This window comes from Anastrepha obliqua, chromosome 3 (assembly GCF_027943255.1).
Source record: "Anastrepha obliqua isolate idAnaObli1 chromosome 3, idAnaObli1_1.0, whole genome shotgun sequence".
Taxonomy (NCBI): Eukaryota; Metazoa; Arthropoda; class Insecta; order Diptera; family Tephritidae; genus Anastrepha; species Anastrepha obliqua.
In genome coordinates, this window is record NC_072894.1 from 48558302 (window position 1) to 48559911 (window position 1610).

Here is a 1610-nt window from a genome sequence, read left to right on the forward strand (position 1 = left end):
CGCTTTGCAGTTCTCCAGCGTTCTAGACTGGACCATCGCTAGACTTACATAATCGCTGATCCAATTTATGATTCCTGCGGAACTGATTCCAATTATTGGCTCTGGTCCTTGTGGGGAAATCGTTGGTTGGCCAATTCATCGGCAATTAGGTTACTTGAACACCAGAGTGCACCGGAACCCATATAAGTACAAGCCTGTTCTGTCTTGCGACAGAATTAAGCTTCTTCTTACATTCTTGAACAATCTTTGAGGTTTGCTTCGCGTTTTCCAGGGCCGTCAATGCAGCCTGACTGTCAATGAAAACTTTCCCGCTCAATCTCCTCTCGATTATCATCTCCTCTCGCTCCGTCTCCTCCTTTGACGTTGAAGCAATCGGCTCCCCAAGAGAGGTTTTGAGCACTCAAGAGATCGAATTAATGGATCAATCGCCTTACAGTCCTGATTTGGCACCTGATGACCTACAAGTAAAATATTCTCAAAATTAATGAAGGGATTTTCATTTTTATTTTACTGTGTTTTCAATATTGAGCGCAAGATATAAAAGACAACCCTCGTAAGTATAAATTCATAGTTTAGAAAAACGTTCAATTCGCACATTATTATTTCGAATGAGTAGTTTTCCGATTATTCATCAAAATATAAACACATTGTTGGGTTCGCACAAATTACTTGCATATGCCCGAATATATGTTTGTAGATATCTGTGCACTCGTACTTCTGTACGCAAATGTACGACAGCAAGTCAAGTTCAATGACAAATGCGACCAATTAAATTTAATTTTTACAAATAGGTGTATTTGCTTATTGAAGATATATGTACCTGAGTAGATAGGTGGTGGAAAATAATACAATTTTCACACTCTTTTTATCAACTGAAACTGAAAATCTGTTTGTGCTATTTAAGCGACAAAAATCATGTAAATTTATACAGATTCGATTCAAAGGAGGAAGTGTAAACAACAAGTAATTAACAGTTAAGTGCCAAATAGGAAAATATAAAAAAATTATAAAATCAGCGGAAGTCGATAGCATAAAAATTATAACAATATGAGAAGTTTAAAATTATAAAATCAGCGGAAGTCGATAGCATAAAAATTATAACAATATGAGAAGTTTATTATCATACTTATTGTGCATAAGCGCCGTTACGCTTTCGGTAAATACGTGCACTAAATATCTACAATTTTTATAAACTTTTTCATTTTCCCTTCTATACAGACGACAGCACCTCAATATGTGGGTCCTTACGCTACACTACCACCACAGTTTTCACAACTGAGCTCCACGCCATATATAGGGTATGGACAAAATATTCGTATTCAGCCATGGGTCATTGGGCAATATGCTTACCCAAATTATCTGTACTACTCAAATTACTGGAATAATAATAATAATCCTTCCAGCTATCCATATAATATGAACGTTCCTGCCTATAATGGCTATAATCCACCGAATCCGCCTAATCCACCCAATCCGTATAATCCTTACAATATGAATACGGGTACGAATACTTATTGGAATGGATACGCATGGGTGAACAATTCATCGTCGATGGGTAGATAAAAAAACACAAGCGACCGAAAGTTTAGTCACTTTACTGACATTTGTAC

At 36.7% G+C, this 1610-nt stretch overlaps 1 protein-coding gene across 1 annotated transcript; it reads left to right on the forward strand.

Moving 5' to 3' along the window:
• The first annotated feature begins 1073 nt into the window (after positions 1–1073).
• Positions 1074–1610, forward strand: LOC129243101 (uncharacterized). Its single transcript, XM_054880225.1, has 2 exons — positions 1074–1156; positions 1219–1610. Exons 1-2 carry the CDS (start codon positions 1106–1108, stop codon positions 1561–1563), a joined length of 396 nt encoding a protein of 131 aa, XP_054736200.1. The 5' UTR covers positions 1074–1105; the 3' UTR covers positions 1564–1610.

Coding starts and splice junctions, on each gene's coding strand:
- LOC129243101 (XM_054880225.1), top strand. CDS start 1,106: ATGAGAAGTTTATTATCATACTTATTGTGCATAAGCGCCGTTACGCTT. Junction 1,157..1,218: donor TAAGCGCCGTTACGCTTTCG/GTAAATACGTGC, acceptor CCTTCTATACAG/ACGACAGCACCTCAATATGT.